The following is a 19,303-nucleotide window of genomic DNA, read 5'->3' as shown; positions in this document are numbered from 1 at the left end:
CATGGAAAGTTAAAGACAGTTTTTGAAAATTTGGAATTAATAGAAATAGATTTTTACGACCTTTCAAATTATCGGATGCCAATACCGAAGGCGCAATATTTCATGTTGTTTTCATTTTCTTTGTTCGTTCTAACTGGTAATTGATGGTTTGATCAATCATCAACTTAAACATCAAAGAAGTTAGTTAGAAATAAGAGAAAGTTTGCAAAAAGAAAGGGATTTGATGAATGTCTGCACAATGAATTTTTACAAGTTACTTTTCTCAGAAGAACGTTGAACAAAAGAGAAAAGATTTTGAATAACGGCGGCGCTCATTGTAATCACGTTACCTCGAAGAGGCCACGATTGTGTTATTTGCTTGTGTGGTCGCACCGTGGACTTTGACGCCGTCGACCCAACGATCGATCGGGCACAAAGTTGAACAGACACATAACTCGCGGAGGATTGCGACATGCGTTTCTGCAACGCATTGTTTGCACTCCTGTTTCACTTAGCAAAATCAAAATTGCTCTTTCGTCGACCTTTACGACACTAGTCGTAAGGATATTCTTCATTTTTATTTAGTTACTATAATTATGCCTGAAGAATATTGGAAAGAAGTACCTAAATCGTGCTTAAGCGATCGCACCAATCATTGACAGGCCCTGCAGAAATGTAACTTAAGTCGACCATGTCATGACATAGCAAATTTTAAGAAAAGGCTTCTTGGGCAGGGATATCTACTTCGCTCCTAACATTAGACGCAGCATGTGTTATTATTTCTTGAAGTCTTTGTGTAGTTCTCATCTTTGCGTATTTTAATTCTTGTTTCTTAAATTTATTTTTATTCAATATATTGTATATTATTATACAATATAATATTATATTTATTTTATATGTTATATTTTATATTAATATTATGTTGTGTGAATATATAAATGCATTACGATCTCTGTGAGGTTAGCCATTTATTTTCAAAATTTTAATATAATTTATTATAATTTACCAAACTTTTAACTAAAATTTCTGATATGTCTCAGAAAAAGTTCTAGTGATTAAGTACACCGAAATGTACGGTTACCAAAGATGTAAGGTGAATATCAATTTTTTTTATGCGAAAATTGGTGATAACTTTTTTATTTTATCCAAGATCAATTTGAAGCCTCCTAATAAAGAATTTTAAAAAAATGCGAAATTTTTGTGAAAATATGAAAGAAAATTTTAGCGATTTTAATTCACTAGACACCACAGACGCGCGCTTCGCGGGCGCTATTTAGCTTTAACATTATGCTATTACTATTACACTATTAACTTCTTGATACACAACTGTCAAAATATACGATGACAGCTGCAAATGAAGTAAGCGCAGCGAGAGAACCAATTGGCATCGCGGAAAAGCGGCAACAATAAACTTCGAGATATGCGAGTATCGACTTAACATGCCTTTTTTTAGAAAGGAACTGAAATTTTTAAGGTCTCTAGAAATAAAAATCAAAGGAAGAGAAAACATTCTCAATAAGGATAAAAAAATTTTTTCCGACAATTTGATATTTTTTCAACAAACATTTTGGAGAATTCCTACTTCTCTGATTCTTCTACATTTCTCTTGGAAAAATAATCTTTTGCATCTTCGTATTTTCACTTTTATGTACTTAAACGCCAGGGCTCTTTTTGAAACGTATCAAGAATTCTAAGATTCTGTGGAAGACAGCCAGAACTCTGTAAATTAAATAAAAATTTTGAAAGTGGGATGTTAAATTTACAGAGATCGTTGCTCAATGAGTTTCAAGTATTCCCATGATTTGAACACTTGAAACTCATTCATGAAGATTCTTCGGTTCTTCAGAGGTCAGGCGAAGTGAGTCGAGGTACGTTTACCGAGGAAAAAATAAACGTGTCTTTTTGTCATTGTCGGGAATCTCAGCACGCTTGGATCTACGCCTCGATCTAAGCTGGCAGCCGGCTGCAAGCGGCGTAACCTCGACATGGCGAAGCGTGCTGATGGTTCAGACTAACGCGCTCGAGAACGTGTCCTTGGCGTTCAGGGACACCTCGGGCGCGCGGGCCGACCGCTCCTCCGCGCGAGATCTGCGAATTAGGTCGAGACGACGGCGACGACGGCAACGCGAACGCGAACGAGACTCGAGCTCTCGTAACCGATTCAACGTCCATAATAATAGCGTGACTTCGATCGTTCGCTCCGAGGTTTCCCTCTTTGCGTTCCGCGCCGTCTCCGACAGATAAGTACGTTGACAAGAATGACATAATTCTTTTTTTCTTTTTTAACACGTAACTCCCCATAGCATGTCGAAATATAGCATGTCGATGTTATGACCACGCGCGTTTATCCGTTGGTATCGAATTTTCACGAATGGAAAGTTGGCAAGTTAGGCAAGATAATAACGTAGGATATATGAAAATAGATAATTGTCTTCGATGTCGATTGATTGGAGAACATCCTGGATTTTGGTCAAATCATTTTCGATTTATGATTCCGACAGGCACACGCTATTCAGAATCCCCCGAAGTACGAGTACGCGCTTTATTTTATTTTAATTTATGCAAACTGCACCTAATACTCGCGATTTGCCACGGACTAGTCAAGCGGGGTCTCAGGGAACTGTTCCTTTCACCGAACTTTTCTACGATTGACCTTGAACCTCCGGCTTGGTGCGGCACGGTGCCAGGATGCACCGCTGATTTCTTATTGGAATGGGAAAAAATTCTAATTTGAAGCAAGTTCCATTTTAGATAAATAAAAAGATAAAATATTTTTTGTGTAAGTTTCAAGAATGTCAACGTTTTTAATTATTCTTCTTTTTCTAAAGAAAAACATAATTAAGTCTGAACATGAAGACACGTATATTATTGCTAAATATCTATAAACAAATATAGACTCAAAAAGAAGCACTGAAATGAAAGAGCGGGGCGTTCTCATTTTTATTTGTAACAATTTCGAGGCCGGGCGAGATCAGCGGGACTTATTGTTAGCGGAAACTTAATATAACGGCGATATCGGAAATCGCATTCTTCTAGCTGCACAATTATTCCCTACGCATATCCCTTCCGTGCTTCCTCGTCGAAGGCGTTCCGTCGAAGGTCCGCGATGTGCGTCATCGTCCATGCGTAATGGCCATCTGCTTGTGCAACGTTGAAGGCGAAGCGCATATTTTATATCGCGCGTACGCCTCCTCGCGAGGATACGCATTCGTAACCGTTTAACACGCCGACCTTCTTCGAGGGCCAACGCTGCTCGAAAGTCTGTTTCTTTCCCGAGAATTGTTCTCTCGTCCCTGATTCTCTCACCTCGCTTTTCTTCGCGCTCCCCGAGATCGATCTTCTTCCGCCGTTCATACCTGCACCTGGACAGCGGAGGCGCGACAAACATAGCCACTTCCACGTACGGACACGCATAATTCGTGTTTAACGTGTTTCACGATTGACAGCTTGCGATACGACAGCGGAGTTGAACCCTTTCGCGACGAACGGCCACTATAGTGGCTGCCCGCGAGAGATTGATCCCGTGTAATAATCTCTGCTGTTGCTAAATAGGTGTTCGACTCATTATATGTAACAACAATAATTATTTATCTCTTATTAAGTAAATTTTACAAAGATGATATTGCTTGATAAATAAAAGCAAACTCTGCGCTAACTCATCGCGGGCTCTATCCATCGTATAATGGTATATAATCGTTTTTTCGTATGGCGGTAATGTAGTGGCGGTGACAGCCCGCCGTCACGAAAGGGTTAATATACCTGGTACATCGGCACCTGTGGTGTATCAGCCTTTTTGCTCGCGCAACTTTTGAAATCTGCGCTGAATACTTTTACTGATATCTCGTTTACAGATGAAGCGTTAAAGTACTACTAGCCTAACCAAGTACTAGTTTCAAGTAAAATAAATTCATGATCGTAGCATATAACAGTGATCGTAGAAAACTCTTCCAATATACAGGACAATTATAAAGCGCTTGTGCAATTTTAAAATTTTATTAAGAGAAGTAAAGGCTATAAGGGTCAGAATGCGCATCGTTAAGTTCAATTTTAATAAGTCGTGTAATAAAATGAGAAGTTAAGAAGTTAAATTTCATTTCTGAGTTATGACGTGAAAAAAAAACGGTGTATAATTATGGAAACGTTGTAAATATTGTGGTGCAATGTCGTTATGTAAACATAATTTTAAAAATCTTATTCGAATTCTGCTCTTGATGTAAGTCTTCCTCGCTTTTATCCATTGTTTCATGCATGAGTATGACGATGTAAAATCCAAATGTCGAAGAAACGAATTCAAAAAATCGTGTGTGTTGACGCAGTACCTTGCAGCCAGCGTAAATTCTATAAAATAGTATAAGGACCCTCGAAATTGAAATAAGAGAAGTAAAGGCTATAAGGGTCAGTTGAACTATCACAGTTCGAGAAACGAATTCAAAAAATCGTGTATGTTGACGCAGTACCTTGCAGCCAGCGTAAATTCTATAAAATAGTATAAGGACCCTCGAAATTGAAATAAGAGAAGTAAAGGCTATAAAGGTCAGTTGAGCTTTCACAGTTCAACTGACCTTTGTAGCCTTTACTTCTTTTATTTCAATTTCGAGGGTCCTTATACTATTTTATTGAATTTACGCTGGCTGCAAGGTACTGCGTCAACATACACGATTTTTTGAATTCGTTTCTCGAACTGTGATAGTTCAACTGACCCTTATAGCCTTTACTTCTCTTATTTCAATTTCGAGGGTTCTTATACTATTTTGTTAAAATTTTATAACATTCTATATATGATAAAGTAAATGCATAAAAACATGTAAGGAAATTTTATGTCTAATAAATTATACACAGTTACTGAAATAAATTGAGGTATTTGAAAATTTTAAATAAATTATAAACTCTTTCCTTTTGTACAAGCCATAAAACTTTTTAAGCCTAAATCCAGTCTGTATATCTAATTTCGCCATTATACATTTATAACAGTAAGATATCCACGAAATTCGAAACGCGCAAAGTTAACGAACGACAAGCTAAGAAGTTTAATACATTCTAATTTAAGTTAGTTTGCGCTCCCGAATTAGTTTGCTCCCGAAAATACATATATATAATAGTCAAACAATTTGAAAAAGTCACGAAAAAAATGACAATTTTCCACGAGATTTTCATCAAACGCAGAAATTAAGCATCTTCAAGCTAAAAGTCTCTCGAGCCAAGGAGACTTGAATAATATTCATCTCTAAGACGTCGTCGGTCTGAGAATTCGAAGCGCGCGAAGCTAAGAGGCTGGAAGCTGAGCGAGGAGGCGAGAAGGCTACGTCGCCCTCGTCGTCCTCGCCGCTCACGCCGGGTCGCAAGCGCACCGGGGGAGGAGTAGTGACTCCGAACTCCGACACTCCGAGACGACGGCCGGCAGTACGCCGGCCAATCGCGAGCGCGCGAGAACGCCGTTTCTCGTGTCGGCGCGTAGAGTAGGTGAACGGCGCGGATAGAAGAGAGCGAGAGCGGCGTGCCGTCGCGCCGCCTCCATCGCCGCCGTCGTGGCCGAGGAGAGGAGGTAGGTAGGTAGGTAGGTGGCCCGCTGCGCTCGGTCGTGGAACTCTCGACCCCGATACCGCGCCGTGGTCGATGCACGTTCGCGTTCCGCGCGTCTTCCTCTTCGTCGTAGCCTTGAGAGGGAAAGAGAGACTAGTGCTCTAGAGCCGCGAGCGCGAGCGCTCCGCGAGGACGTTGCACGAGTGGAACGCCTGCATGCCTGCCGAGTGGACTTGTGTCACGCGCGGAAAAAACCACCAGGCGTTTTCCATTTCCTTCGAAGGGAAGAAACCCATCTTCGCCGACGAAGATCGAACCGAGCGACGTTGTGTAACGTCGCGCGACGCGCTGCGACCTTTCGTGACCTCCCTCGCCCGCTCTACCTGAGCTGACGAGAGCGAGGACGGAGCGTTGGAGGGAGCCCTCGAGAGACCGGCGGACCGGCCGGTCGACCGACCGATCGGCCGATCAGTCTGCATCCGCCGGGGAGCGTGGGCGGAGAACGAGAGGAGGAAAGACGCACGGTCGCGCGCACGGTGAAAAGTGCAAGTGGAGTGGCGTCGTTGGCGAGAAGCGATCGTGCGTGCGTGCGTGCATTCTTGCATTCCTCGTCGCGGATCTGCCGTCCGCTGCCGTCCTATCTTGCGGCGCGCGGGCGTTCCGTGTTCCGTGCTCTCGTTGTTGCAGATTGCGGGAACGCGACGCGGATCTGCGCGCGTTTAAAAGAGAGACGCCGACGCCGGGCGCCGCCGCTCGTTGTGCCTCGTACTCGTCGTACTCGTCGCGCGGGATCGTTCGCGCGTAAAACGATTGTGCCGCGAGCGGACGGATCGTTTCGGCCTACTTAATAACGGCCGTAAGTTAACTTTACGCTTCCCGAGGGTGTTCTCGCTCTCTCGCGGCAGTGCGCCGCCCGTGCGGTTTCATCGGTGCGACGACGATCTAATAATAATGGTGCATGACCGCGGCGCGAGAACGATGCCCCCGAAACGTCGTGGGAACGTTTTAATGAAGATATAAATTACATCGATGCGCAAGTATGTATATATGTATATGCACGTATGTGCACGAAGGAAGCTTGGGGGACGAAGTGACTGAAGTACTAATGCCCTACAAATAGCTTTGCAGAACTCTAAAGAATATCGAAACTGCTTTCTAATGGACTCCGGCGCGATTCGCCAGCGTTTCGATATATTTATTTGCCCATGTGTGTCGGAGGAGCCCCCGACTTGTAGGATCTTCAAGAAATTGCGCTGCGCCGCGGAACGTATTTCTCCGTCGAATTTTCAGCCTGCGGAGAGCATCATTGGATCGGTGAGCGCGAATTAGAAAATAACACAAATTTACGTATACACATATTTAAAGAGAAAAATCCCTACCGGCTTGTGTGTCCGGAGGAGACACATTTTTCCCGCGTCTCGTTAAAATTTTCAAATCGATACGCGCGAGGCGAGAAAAAATTCGCCGCGGTCGCAGGAATCCGACGGCGATTGGCGCTCGCAATTATAACGGAGATCTCCTCCTGCCGTTCACCGTTCGCCGCTCACGGGATATCTGTATTTTCCTGTTTCGCGTGGCTTTCGCAGGACTCGAAGAAAGTGGCCGCCCACCGGACGGGACGGTCGCGCTTTCTCCCCTCGCTTTCGCTATCGCTACGCCGCTGAAAGGTATATAGGAAAGTTAATATTCGCGCGAGACGACCGGTTGTGAAAGGTAGAGCACGGCGGCGAAATGTAGGTACTATTGTTTTAAAACGCGGCGGGGTCGTCAACCGCGCGGCTGTCGCGACCGCGGTAACGCGAGGCGTGCTCCTTCGCGCGACCGTAGTGGCGACAATTTTGCGCGACGCGCACGTCTCGCGTCGCGTGTTGCGGCCCACCGGTCGCGATCGATATTCGCGATCGTCGAGTCGATTGTGCCTCGACCGATTCACCGCTTATCACATCTCGCGAGAATCCACTTCAGTAATCGACGCTTTCTTTTCCCTTTCGCCGCGGAAGAAGGCTCGCATATAGTTTTCGGGTGCGTCCGCGGAGCACGCTATCAGCGCGCTATTGTGTCATTCTATCCTTGCTTTACATCTACTGAGCGATAAAGATAGAATAGTGCAATAACGCTAATACGAATGCCTTTCGTCTTCCTCGAGATTTTTTTTTTTACATATATAATTTAGAGAGAATCTTGAAAACCCTCTCGTCGTTCGGAAATGTAGGCTACCTCGCATATGAGATGCCCTTTACCTAAAATTTTCCAAACGATAGAGAATATACTTAACGGAGTAAGGAGTTCGCTGTTTTTGCGAAGGATCGATTTTTAGAAGACTGGTGTCCTATGCAGATCGGTGTGGGATCGGTAAAGAGATGTTATCGAGTTTCTGCGGGTACACTTGAGGGGCATCTTACGTTTCCGAACGACGAGAGGGTTTCCGAAGATCTTCTTGAAGCGAAATTACCTGCCTCCAAAAAAAAAAAGAGTCGAGGAAGACGAAAAGCATGCGGGTATTCTTCCGCTCTTCACATTGCACCTCTCCGTTTCTTCCTTTTCTCTTTTTTCTTCTCATCGCGCGCTTCCTGTGTATCCCTTTTCCCCCTCCCTCCTTCTTCGACGCGTTAACGCCACTTTGTTCGTTTCAGACGAAGATATCAGTATCGTTGTACTTTGACATCGTTTCACTTCCCTGCGCATTCATAAGGCAATTTATGTATCGCGACATATTTTACGAAGCATTGAACGCACTACCCCGAATAAACGACTTCTGATTATGCACACGTCCGTCAGTTGATTATCGTCGTGCGTAAAAGCGAGCTTGCGCTTACCACCTGTTAGCCGGAGCACCGTGAAGGAAAAAGGAAGGTAAAAGCGTAACGAAAGTGAAGTTAAATATTTCTTTTGGGCTGACAGTTGCAACTCGATAAGTGGTGTTGAACAGTCTCTTTCGATACCTGATTGATTTCTGGTATTGATCTTTACCTCTAATTGTGAGTTGTTACCTGAACCGACGTTAACAAGGAATATCCGCGCAAAATTTGTCCCAATTGTTAATGAATAGTCTTTCGTGTTAAAAATCGTTAGATTTTCTTTGTTGTTGCTTCCTACACACAGTCAAAATTTCCTATTTCCTATTATTATAATTATCTTAAATAATTGTATTAATATTTAACGATATTTTACATTTAATCCATCAGTTAACGCAATTATTTAGCGTTCATTGTTCTTTGTAACAATTTTTTAATGTTTTAGGCAGCTCAAATAGATAACTGTTGAGAGATAACGGTTAATATGGTAGGGTCTACTCTAGAAATGGGCGTTCTTATCTAATCGTTAATAAGACAGCGTTCTCCAACCCGAAGGAAGAGCCTCGTGCTCTTTTCAGAATTGGTACCGCGAAACCTATATATCCTATATATCCGCATCTATAAAGCGCAGTAAACGCGAGCGGGTGCAACGAACTCCGCTCCGTATCTTTTTCTCTCTCTCTCTCTCTCTCTCTCTCCCTCCGGCTCTCCCTTCCTCTTTTCAACACCCCTTCCCGCAGACTGTCATCATCCCATCCCTTCTCCCAATCTCCTTCTTTCTCACTGTCTCTCTCTACGGCTCGTATCAAGCGCGATCTGGTCTCTCGCGCGCGAATTAAGCCCCATTTTTCGCGTGTCGCTCGTCGCTCGCGTTAAAAATGTCGATATCGAGAAAAAACAATAAATTTAAATATATTCTTCAGTTTAGAAAGTACTTATATCGAATAAATGTCTGATATATCGAACAAAATATCGTAATTAATATGTAATTTAATTTTATTATTGTGTAACTCTAATATAAAAGATTATAAAAAATCTTATTATTACAACAGTGATCCACATAAGACCCGCGTCTGTCAATACTGTAACAGAAATGCTTTCTTATGGCAAGAACAAAAAATCACATATAAAATATGGCACATTGCAATGGAATAAATTATTAATTTTGGATTAATTATGTTCAGAAAACAACAGTCATGTTATCGCTGAATTTACCTATGTGTCATTGATATTTACTTTTAAATCTATCAGGTCACGTATTATGGGACTCTTCGGAATGGATTCCGATCGGAATTATTCCGTTTTCCCTAAAAAACACAATAGTAATCTAGAAAATAACTAAACAATTTTGATCCATTTCGAAAAGTTCCACAATACATGTCCATAATATGTGTCAGATTTGCTTATCACAATCTAATCGTTTTAAACGATAATATTTTTTTAACACAACTAATAAAGTTTGTTGTTCTTTATAATTGATTTTTTTGTACTTTTCATCTTTCCTCCTTTTCTCCGCGATGTTCAATCATGTTTCTAGAAAATATGTGACATAATGCAGCTGCAAACAATAGACTTAATGCATCCGCGCATCTGCTTCCGGTGATAATTCTAATTAATGAATTATATCACAGATTAATACTTTTGTTTAAAATATTCAATTTCTTTACAGTTTGTTTCTTAAAAAATGCTTATTTAGCAACATTATTGAATTGATCATCAATTTAATCACGTGTACTATTTTCAGCTTTGGCTTGAGACTGTGTCATCAACCGACATTTCTCGGTGCGCAGTTTGCTAAGCTGGAAAAAGATGTATGCGCCAAAATATTATAGGCACAAATATCCAGCCCGACCGTTAAAAGTGCATTTCTACTATTTGTGTTAAAATTAAATCAGTTTGCGAGTAGTTTAAAAGTATTTTATTCGATATTCTATTTATACATTTTTACTCGATATTTCGTATTAAGTGTAACAATAAATATAGGGTATTAATAACCTTTCTTAATTCATATCGCAATTCGTCTGTGACGTCGACGCGACGATGCGACGCGACATGGCGAGTGCACCGCCATCGCATCGACGTCGTATTCGACGTCGAGGGTATACTGCCGATAGCGTCAACGTAGCATGAGTCATCATGCTTAGTACTTAGCCGATGTGCACCAAGAATGTTAAATGCGTCCAATAATACCATGATATCAACTCGACGATATCAGATAATTTATTGTTATTTATTTTTTTTTAATCTGTAAGAAGCGCTTCGGAGCCACGAAATTCTAACGCTTGTTTTACGCCGCGGAAGGCGAATCAGCGACAATTCCCTCCCCGAGAAGAAGATTGATCGAAGGGAGGAAGAGAAACAAGAATGTATCCTGTTTACACGCGTCTGCTCCGGTACAAACTGGTCTGTTAGGTGCTAACTTTATGCGTTGTCAGATACTGCGACATAGACATAGACATAGACAAGAACTCTAATAACTCGTATAAACAATTAGGGGTGGGATTCATGATCAGATTTCATATTTAAAATCGTCTTGAGTACGATCTCTAGACACTTTACAGTCATTTTACTGGATAGAATCTTAAGACGACACTTAAAATGATTTTTAAAATGGTAGTACACGCGCATGCGCGAAAGATTAAGCTTGCAAATCAAGTATTAATTATTGAATAACTTCAGAAAAGAAAAACACGATCGCTCCCCGTTGTTTTACTGTTAAACGATGACATAATACGAGATGTATTAGTAAAAGTAGACCAAAAAATGAGAAGGCTCTAAACCGGGTACGTATTATGGAGCTTTTTGGAATAGATTCCGATCTCGGAATTGTTTGGTGATTTCCTAGATTTCTATTGTGTTTTCTAGGGAAAACGCGGAATAATTCCGATCGGAATCCATTCCGAAAAGTTTCGTAATACGTGCAGGGCCTGATGTCTAGACACGGTTTTAATTAAAATCTATTTGTAATTAAAATTCGATCATATTGAAAGGATCATTAATGCAACAATAACATGTTATGCGACTTGCTATCCATAATTTATTCTTTCTACTGAATCAGAACAACAGTACAAATGGATCATGGTCATATCTACTTTAAAGCACGATATAAACAATATCTACTTTAAAGCACGATATAAACAATATCACAAAAAATATTTGTTAAAAATATTTTGAAAGTGATTGCGTTAAGAGAAGCGGACTTTCCTCGCATTCGATCACAATACCATCAATCTTTTCAACAGCAGGAAACAAAATATTTATTTTTTACTATCCGTTAATCGCCATTTATTCAATATTTTGCACGTAACGCGTATGTATAATTTTATTTTATTTTTATTTTATTTTATTTTAACGGGATGTAAACCCTTTAGTACAATTAAATCCATAACAAATAATAAATTGCATATACAAGGAAATTATTAATGAAAACAATGAAATAACGAACGCTTAAATGAGTCGATGGTTTTATGAAAAAAGTCTAGACGGTAGGAAAATTTATTGGCTAATAGGTGGATTCTATTTAAATAATTAATGTAAAATTAAATTAAATTTTACTGTACAAATCAATTTTGTCTAATTTTATCAATAATTGGACAAATTAAGTTAAATGAGAGAATTTGATTAACTAATTATAACATATATGAATGAAGACACTTTTCGTTCCTTTTTTCTATAGAATGCGCATCTGTCCGAAGGACACGGGAAATCTCGCGATCTAGAGCATCGGTCCAAACGAGACAAAGAGAGAAGATATTTTCAAGAATTTCCATAAACTGTAAACTGATTTTGAATAAGAAAGCGAGCATAATGTTACAGATTCACTTTCCGTTTGTTCGGTGCCCTTTCATCGTCGAACTTCCGTAAAATTGTTATATCGATTATTGCGTCAAGGTAAGGGGACCATCCCAGTTATTCTTTCCCTTTTCCCATACGCAAAACTTATATGCATATGAGGCGAAACTTGATGAAACTTTCGCGTTCCGCCCGTAAGACGCTTACGCGCATTAATTAACCGGGACGCTGACGGTGCGCCGATTAAGTCGCGCGGCGTCTAATTATAGTGGCTGGCTAATCAGGTCGTAATACGAAGATTTTATTTACGCCGCGATATACGTGTGAAGACACGTATAAGAGCCGGTATATTGCGGGGAAACGATAGCGGCGCGCCGCCGTGGTGTTTCACCACCACATTGCAGCGTCGCCGTCGTCCTTGAAGTCTCCGGCGAACGACTATTTTCTAGGCAAGGTCACCCTACACCAGCTGCGGTGTATGTTTATCGGTTTATCAATGGCATCGTCTCGCGAACGGTTGTTTTGCAGGATCGGCCTTCTAGACTTAGGAGTGTGAAAAAGAGCGCTCATATAGTTGTGCGCTGTGCGCGATTTCCCTCGAACGAGATGCTATCTTATCGATATAGAAACTCTTGGTAAGACAATTCTTTAATCATGAGCCACCGCGTACCGAGAAAGAGAGAGAGGGGGGGATACAATAATTGGGATCTGGAAAATACGAATCATAGATTTGATCGAAAAATAATCACAGACGATTATTACTCAATGCACTCGGATTAATTGATAACCAAGGTAATGCACGGTGTATTCCACAATACTTGCTACCTACTGGTCTTGCACGATTGATCCGTTAACTGCCGTGGTGATTGTCGCGGTGGTGATGGACGCCTGATTTTTTAGTGACGCTCCGGTGATCACTGATGACCGGCATTATCAAAATTTCTCAAAACATTTGTAAGATAATCGCCATCTAATATAAAATTTTAAGGGTCAGTTTCACCAACGTCGGTTAACTGTAGCCTTCGGTTAAACTCACTCTTCGTCTCTTTCTAAGAGGGCAGTTAGAAAGAGATGAAGAGTGAGTTTAACCGAAGGTTACAGTTAACCGACGTTGGTGAAACTGGCCCTAACAATCAGTAACGTAAATAGCATAGATAACAATATGATGTAAATAGTGCTATTCAATATAATTGAAATGCCCTTGAAAATACAGTCTTATGTTTATTTCTATCAATGTAGATTAACTTTAATCTCGGTTTAACTTGCTTTTTATCTTTTTTCTAGTTCTAAGATTAGAAAAAGATAGAAGGTAAGTTAAACCGAGATTAAAATTAATCTACATTGATAGAAATAAACATTAGACTGTATTTTCAAGGATGTTATATCGAGGTGCGTTCAGGAATTACGCCTAGGCACACCTAGGTAACTCTAATGCTAGTGTACGTGACGTAAACTATAGCTTAGAGTTACTCAAGTTGAATTTCTAAACGCAACCTTGAATAGCACTATCTACATTATATTATTTAATCATATACAATATTTTATCATTATATGCTTATGATCACGAAAATCCTATTATATCGTACACGATAAAACATATACAAGAATTCGTTGAGCCGACAAGATGTTATTATTGCAAGCAAAAGCGAAATATTTCATTTTCTTGTGACAAACCTAAAATATCGTTCGACCCATCTTATTCTGCGATCGTAGAATAACTATGAATATATTGCGCTCTCAAGAACTTTGTGTTAAGAAAGCCGGAGAAAACAGCCTCTTAAATGACTACATACATACATAATCTTCCTGGCCAGAGACATTTTATAAAAAAAATCTCATGATGTTTCTAACATTATATATTATTTCTAGTCAAATTCTATTGCTATATTTATAATAAACTCTGTGCGATCCAAGTTATTTTCTTGCCAGTGATAGTGACTCGACACAATCGATTTGATCCAAAGATTACAGATCCTCTTTTTGACGTCCACTTGAACAATCCACGATGTGTGACAGAATACTATTTATAACTTCATGTGCAATTGTAATACAAAGAGCATTTGAAGTACAAAACGCACGCATAAAATACATATTGAGTCCACTTTAGACGATCTACAGTTCGCATAGATTTTAGGATAAACTTTTATTCAAAATTTTGTATGTTTTATGTATGTGTGTTTTAATATATAGTTCACATTTGTGTGCGCATTTCCAATTTTGCGAATATTTTTGTATTATAAAGAATTCTTAAATAAAGAATTCTGTTACTGATGAAAACACCGTTGTGTGTGTTCGCAGCTTGAACAAGATGCACGCGATGGAGGGTGCAGCTGAGAGCAGGCGAAAGGTGGACACCGCGGAGGACGACAAGACATCGAGATCATCGCCGTCGCCGAAAGTACCCCAGAGCCAGCAGAACGGCGCCGCCCTTCCGGAGGAAACCGCGGCGGCGCCGACGGCGTCGGTGGGTCGCGGACGCCCTAAGAAGAAAAACGAGTCGCGCTGCGACACCGAGACACCGAACGACACGAAAGACAAGCAGTTGCTTGCGAGCACGTCGCGGCAGAGTACGACGACTCCGAGTGACATTGTGCAGCCGCGCCACGTTAAAGCGGCGTCCGAGCCCGTCGAGATCAGAAAACGAAAGTCCACTAACGGACAGCTGATCTCCCTCGGGAATCCCAGGAAGAAGTTTCGCGACAACTCCTCGCGAGAGGAGTACATTTCGAGGATCGTGGGCGACAACGAAAGCATCGCTGACCTCGTGGCAAAGGCCGATCGACTGCGAGCCGATATTTTGGTGAGTGTTCGGAGCTGCGATCTCTCATTAAGAGTGAAATCACTTCTTTTTAAGCATATACATATATATGCTTAAAGCCTAAACAGTATATTTATATGTCTATCCACAGGCTCTTCAAAACTTAGCACATGACAAAGAAATGGAATGGAACGAGATCTTGCGGAAGAGGAAGCTCAAGGAGGAGGCATACATGAGGATCGAAAGGAAGATACAAACAACGTTCTACATGGAAAACGATAGTCAATTGTCGGAGACTTTGCCAGCCAATAGGTCGTTTTTGGGCTCGGCCGAATGGGAGAACATCGCCAACACCACTTCGATATCGAAGGAGAGGTCTTTCGGATGTAAGGAGGATCCAGGGGAGAGATCTTCAGACTCATCGGGCTCGAAGCAAGAGAAAACCAGGAGAGTTAGCTTGCAGCAACGGGCGACTCCTCCGAAAACCAATGGCGAAAGCAATCGTAAACAGAATGACGCGTTGAGCCCGGAAAGTCGGCAGATCGGAGAAGGTCGTCAAGGTGCGATAGTGGATGTCAGATCTATTATCGCCGACCATAGACTCAAGCATCCGGAAACCGTACCAAGAAGGTAATTAATTACAAGTAAGAGAATGGAAAAAGGGGATATTTCACAATCACTTTTTTAAACGGCCGAAATACATTTTTATAGCAAATATAATTTCAAATAAAGAGATAAGATTAAGTTGACAATTAAAGAAACAGACTTGTTTTTGCTATCTAAGTATACACAGATTTTGATTATACTACAACAGAGATCTCTTATTGTATATCATGATCACTTATACAACACTAAAGTCGGTATTCATAGACGATCTTAAATGTAAGATCCGACTATGAATACTGGCCTAAGAAAAATGTACTTTTATGAAAACAACTTTGTTTTTTGGATTGTCAAGCATAATTTTCAATTGCAGAGGTCGAAGAATGAGGAATTCAAATGTGAATATCAACCTCGGTGCTGGCGGCGCCATGGTCGAAACTGGGCACAATGCCGATTCGAGACCGTCTAGCACAGAATCGTGCAAGAGCAATCCAAGCGCGAGCGATTCCATGAACTACAAAGACATGCTAGTGCAATTTGCTAAGATAAGTCAGCAAGGTAACATCAGTAACAGTTTTTTAAAATTGATTGAATTTATATCGTGAACACCGGAAGAAACAATTCGCAATTATTCGTGTTTAGGTGAATCGATCAAGGTCCCGCAGAATTATCCAGATGTGACGCTTCATCCTGTGACACCTTCGTCTGCCCAGAATACGTCTCAGCCGACCAGCTCATTGCTCCACGGAATTCTAACAAAAGCGCAAACACCGAGATCCACGACTTTTTCACCTACTTTAGCGAGATTACTCACCGCGCCTGAAAGAGAAAGGAGTTCTCCGGCAGCCGCAGCAGCGGCGGCAGCGGCGGCGGCGTCAGCGTCTATGTCGCAGCAAAGCGCCACGACTCAGCACCTTTTGCAGGCATACCAAGGCTCTAATCTGGTTTCTATAAATGATCTCCTATCTTCTTCCAAGGTTCTTTACTTTTTCATTTCTTGTAATTATTACTTTTTTTCGCAATTTACTTCAACATAGAACACCGCAGTTTCCTTTAAACAATGTGACTATTGCACCATTCGAATATCAGCAGTGTAACTTGATCTTATATAATTTACATAAATAAATAGAAATAAGTATATAAATAATCTATAAATAAATAATACGAGTTTTTTCGGGAGATTCGAGTTTGAAAAACTTTAAGTTAAGTCAGCAGTTAGGCGAGAGATAGATTTATCTTTTTTTTAGTAACTTAAGACATTTTTTTCAGGCTCGCACAGAGATAACTATAACCCCTGTTGTTAACACTCCCGCGCAATCTCACTCCAACGATTTAATTCAAGTGGTAAATTTCTTTTTCAATTTGTTAATAACATGCTCTTGCGCGTGTTTGACTTCTGACTATTCTGTTAAATTCTTAGGAGGATGTAGAGGAAGAAACAACGGTAATTGATGATAGGAAAGGGAACTCGATGGTCGGAAGAGAAGGTAAACAAGTAGTAAAGGACAATCCACCTTCACCAAGCGCCCCGCCGAAATGTCAGGGATGCATAATTCGACCTGCACAGTTCGTTTGCGCCGGATGCGGAAATCAGTGGTATTGTAGTCGTTCATGTCAGGTACATGTCATGTCAAGTGCACAGTTACGTATGATATAGCATTCTCACATATCTACGATTTACATTAATGATCATTGATGATAATAAGATTGTATTAATATCGACAGCTTGCTGCGTGGACAACACACTCCGATCACTGTCCGCCGGAGCCCGAGAATAACAAAACCAAGACCAATGTTTAACGCCCGAGGTCCCTGCACGCCCGGTGTGTACAATGGCATCAGGCGAGAGATATCAGCATAACTGAGTACGAATCTAGTCAAGGAAGGAGGTTCAAGGGTATAATTCAGATAGAGCGACAAATGAGATGCAGAGAGAATCGAAGAGGGATTACCGCGCGCGCGCGTGTGTGTGTGTCGTATTGATATAGTATCGGGAAGATTCTTGTCGAAGCAAATGGATGATATTGTCCTATTTATCACAAGCATTTACTGATCTCCCATCTCGAAGGAGATTCCACGCTACCACGTTCTGCTCTTTGCAGAACGAATTCGTGAAATTTCTTGCACTTTACTCGAGCTTTAGATGAAGAAAAATTGTCTTCTTTCGATGACGAAAATTAACAGGATATTCGATGCCATTGGGTTAATGAGCCTCGTGTGTTATGTATAATTCTTTTTCTTTTAGACTTTACTACATACACTAGTCGAAAGTTTTCGAGTGCTCGAAAAACGAGCAGGAAAGGGAATAAGCGATTTCCAAGGCGCTTTGTGGAAGTGGAGCACAATACTAAGTAACGCGATGCTGTATATAATTTTATACAATTTAAGAGAGTTGTTCATACCAGCGTCGGATTTTAGAATGTCGATTAATCGCGTGCCATGCGTAAGATCGGGGGTGGATTGAGACCATCAGTTTTGAAAGAGATATCGAAAGGTATTTACTTTTTTTACTTTCTATTAGAGAATATTTCAAAGAGAAATTGTCGATATTTTAAATTTAAGTAATTCGAGCGATGTAAAATTAAAATTTGTCACAGTAAATATAATAAATAAAGTAAATTTATTATAAGATTTCTTTGGTATTAGAACAAATTTCATGGTGATGGAATATACAATAACAAGATTACCTTGTTATTATAACAAAATTACTGTTGACAGTTCTCAGATAAAATTGATTTGTCATTTACTATGATAAGTTTTATATTACTAGACATTATTGTTTGCAAATGATTAATGTCCAATTATTTCAAGTTACGTATGCGTATCCATATAGATATTTTCCGCTTGCTCAATCCGCCCCCATATATAAGATTTGTTTTCCATAATTGACCTTAATACTCAAGTTAGACAAATAACTTGAGTATTTTGTTTATATCCAGTCATGGATTATTATTCTGGTTTCTTCTCCTTTCATTGTTTTTTACATTGTAAGTATAAGAAATCCCTGGACAGAGCATTTAATCAAGAAACAAAAAGCAAATATTAAATAGGTACTCCTTGTTAAATATCCAATACATATATTTGCATATTACACAGTAATGTATAATATATCTTGTTTCAAATATATATGTATATATATAAATTCTTCAATTTTGTTATATTGTATACAGATTATATAAAGATATATTGCAATTAATTTTATTTTATTTGACAAATTGTGTATTACGATCAGAATGAAATATTTGACAGTCTTCTCTCTCATTTTCTCTCGTTCGTTCGCTCGCTCGCTCTTTCTCCATGTAACTTCAGTTCCCTTAAAATCCATTTTCCCAAGAACTTCAAGCTCTGTCCAGTTATTTCCTTATCCTTCGTGATTTACATGAGTTCCGCGTATAAGACGCAGACCACGTGAGCACGATTCAGGGCCTGTGTATATTGAGACGAATCTACCACAAATGCAACAACATTTTATATTTGTTACCAATCCGTATGTATAAATTTAACAAAAAAAATACCGTTAGTTTTAGCATTAGCAGTAAGATGTTTTTTTTTATTCCGTTGGTGACATATTCGCATGTTTTACATTTTCTTAAATTGATATGTTACCCCAGACGATGACTGTCCCTGACATAATCTGTAGCCCAAAGTTCCTACAGGTACATACAACATATATATATGTATAAATATATATATATATTTTTTTCCCAATTACAAAGCAAACCAAAATAAAGTTTTTAATCGTATTCTCTCGCCTATGTCATTTTATTGTACCGTTTACTCAATAATGAAACATGAAACCATACAACTTGACCGCTTATCCAATCATTTCGCATAACTTGTCTTATTTCCCGAGATT

General features: G+C 40.2%; 1 protein-coding gene across 6 annotated transcripts in view; it reads left to right on the top strand.

Annotated features, from left to right (window-relative positions):
* LOC139771352 (uncharacterized) overlaps nt 1-19,190 on the top strand; it is a 44,924-nt gene extending 25,734 nt beyond the window's left edge. For 4 of the 6 annotated variants that reach the window (XM_071704065.1, XM_071704064.1, XM_071704063.1 and 1 more), the window contains exons 3-9: nt 14,385-14,886; nt 14,996-15,474; nt 15,821-16,005; nt 16,090-16,424; nt 16,717-16,791; nt 16,868-17,088; nt 17,173-19,190. In XM_071704065.1, coding sequence (XP_071560166.1) covers nt 14,385-14,886; nt 14,996-15,474; nt 15,821-16,005; nt 16,090-16,424; nt 16,717-16,791; nt 16,868-17,088; nt 17,173-17,308 — 1,933 coding nt within the window. In that variant the 3' untranslated portion in view covers nt 17,309-19,190. The remainder of the gene's footprint in view (nt 1-14,384; nt 14,887-14,995; nt 15,475-15,820; nt 16,006-16,089; nt 16,425-16,716; nt 16,792-16,867; nt 17,089-17,172) is intronic. The other 2 variants (XM_071704066.1, XM_071704067.1) reach the window with 2 other exon arrangements.
* The last annotated feature ends 113 nt before the right edge of the window (nt 19,191-19,303 follow it).

The sequence above is a fragment of the Temnothorax nylanderi genome, unplaced genomic scaffold (genome assembly GCF_030848795.1).
Source record: "Temnothorax nylanderi isolate EJ_2023f unplaced genomic scaffold, tnyl_v1.0 TNYL_tig0039_pilon, whole genome shotgun sequence".
NCBI lineage: Eukaryota > Metazoa > Arthropoda > Insecta > Hymenoptera > Formicidae > Temnothorax > Temnothorax nylanderi.
Note: the sequence above shows the minus strand (reverse complement) of the source record. Positions and strands in the feature narration are given on the sequence as shown.